At 59.0% G+C, this 1,106-nt stretch overlaps 1 protein-coding gene across 1 annotated transcript; it reads left to right on the top strand.

The window, feature by feature from the left end:
* Positions 1 to 989, top strand: SDRG_15280 (hypothetical protein). The gene has a single exon (XM_008621448.1). The coding sequence runs from the start codon at positions 23 to 25 to the stop codon at positions 860 to 862; it is 840 nt and encodes a 279-aa protein (XP_008619670.1). The 5' UTR covers positions 1 to 22; the 3' UTR covers positions 863 to 989.
* The last annotated feature ends 117 nt before the right edge of the window (positions 990 to 1,106 follow it).

Raw genomic sequence — 1,106 nt, 5'->3', positions numbered from 1 at the left:
ACCATGGACCAAATTTCGATCGATGGCCCGCGGGACCAAGTACGCGACCGCCGAAGACCTGCGCCTCGCCCGCGCGATCGTGGCTGCGGCCCGCAGTAGGAGCGCGGTCGTCGACAACGTCAAGCACTTCTGGACGGACGTGTACAGCCACTTTGTGACGCTCGGGGAGGCAGCAGGCGCCATCGACTTTCGCTCGCCCAGCGGCGTCGAACAGCACTGGCACAGCGTCGCCGACAACGTTCGCCGCTTTGTTCAGCTCTACGAAGCCGCGATGTTCACCAGCGTCAACCATGAGAGCGCCATTGCGACGGCCTGCACCAAGTACGTGCATGAAAGCGGCCGTGTCTTCAAGCACCTTGAAGTGTGGCAGTACCTCCGGGATGAAGCGCCAATGTCGTACCAATACTTGCTAACCGTGCACCCCCGGGTCCTTGGCACCGATATGCCAGCGCCGAGAGACAAGCACGTGACAGATTGTGCACCTGCGATCGAGCCGACGCAAGCATCTGACCAAGAGCCGAGCGGGACCAGTGGCGCTGTCATGGCGCCTGTGGAGACGCCTGTGGCCACCATGAGTCGTGTCAGCGGCAAGACAACCGCCACCAAGAAACGCAAGGCCATCGACTTTTCGGCCGCTAGGCTGGAGCAGCGGCAGCGAAAGAACGAGCTTTTGGCGCAGCACAACGAGCTCTTGCGGCAGCTCGTGGAGGCTCAATCCACGATGGCCCACGCCGCCGTCTTTGCAGACGCACCTGTCGGTGAGCGCGAGGCGGCGGCAGCACTGCAACGTCGCGTGGTGTTTGCACGACTAGAAAAGGAAGCCCGAGCTTTGGGACTCGACGTCGCCAACTCGAATCGGTAGTCGTTTCGCTACAAACGACACTTTAAGCGACAGGCCGGCAAATCGTTTGGTGGCAAGGTGCGACCGTGTCCATTGCATTGGTTTTTTGTGTGTTGAAATTTAAAAAAGTACGATTTACGCTTTGTCATTGGGGGGGTAGCCAATGGGATGCATACGATACCCACATTTTTTCTTGGACGGAAGACGTGCACTGAAGCGCGCTCTACGCGAAGGCTCATAAGCGCGTCATATGACGTAGTACGTA

The sequence above is a fragment of the Saprolegnia diclina genome (genome assembly GCF_000281045.1).
Source record: "Saprolegnia diclina VS20 unplaced genomic scaffold supercont1.87, whole genome shotgun sequence".
In the NCBI taxonomy this organism is placed as follows: domain Eukaryota; phylum Oomycota; class Saprolegniomycetes; order Saprolegniales; family Saprolegniaceae; genus Saprolegnia; species Saprolegnia diclina.
Note: the sequence above shows the minus strand (reverse complement) of the source record. Positions and strands in the feature narration are given on the sequence as shown.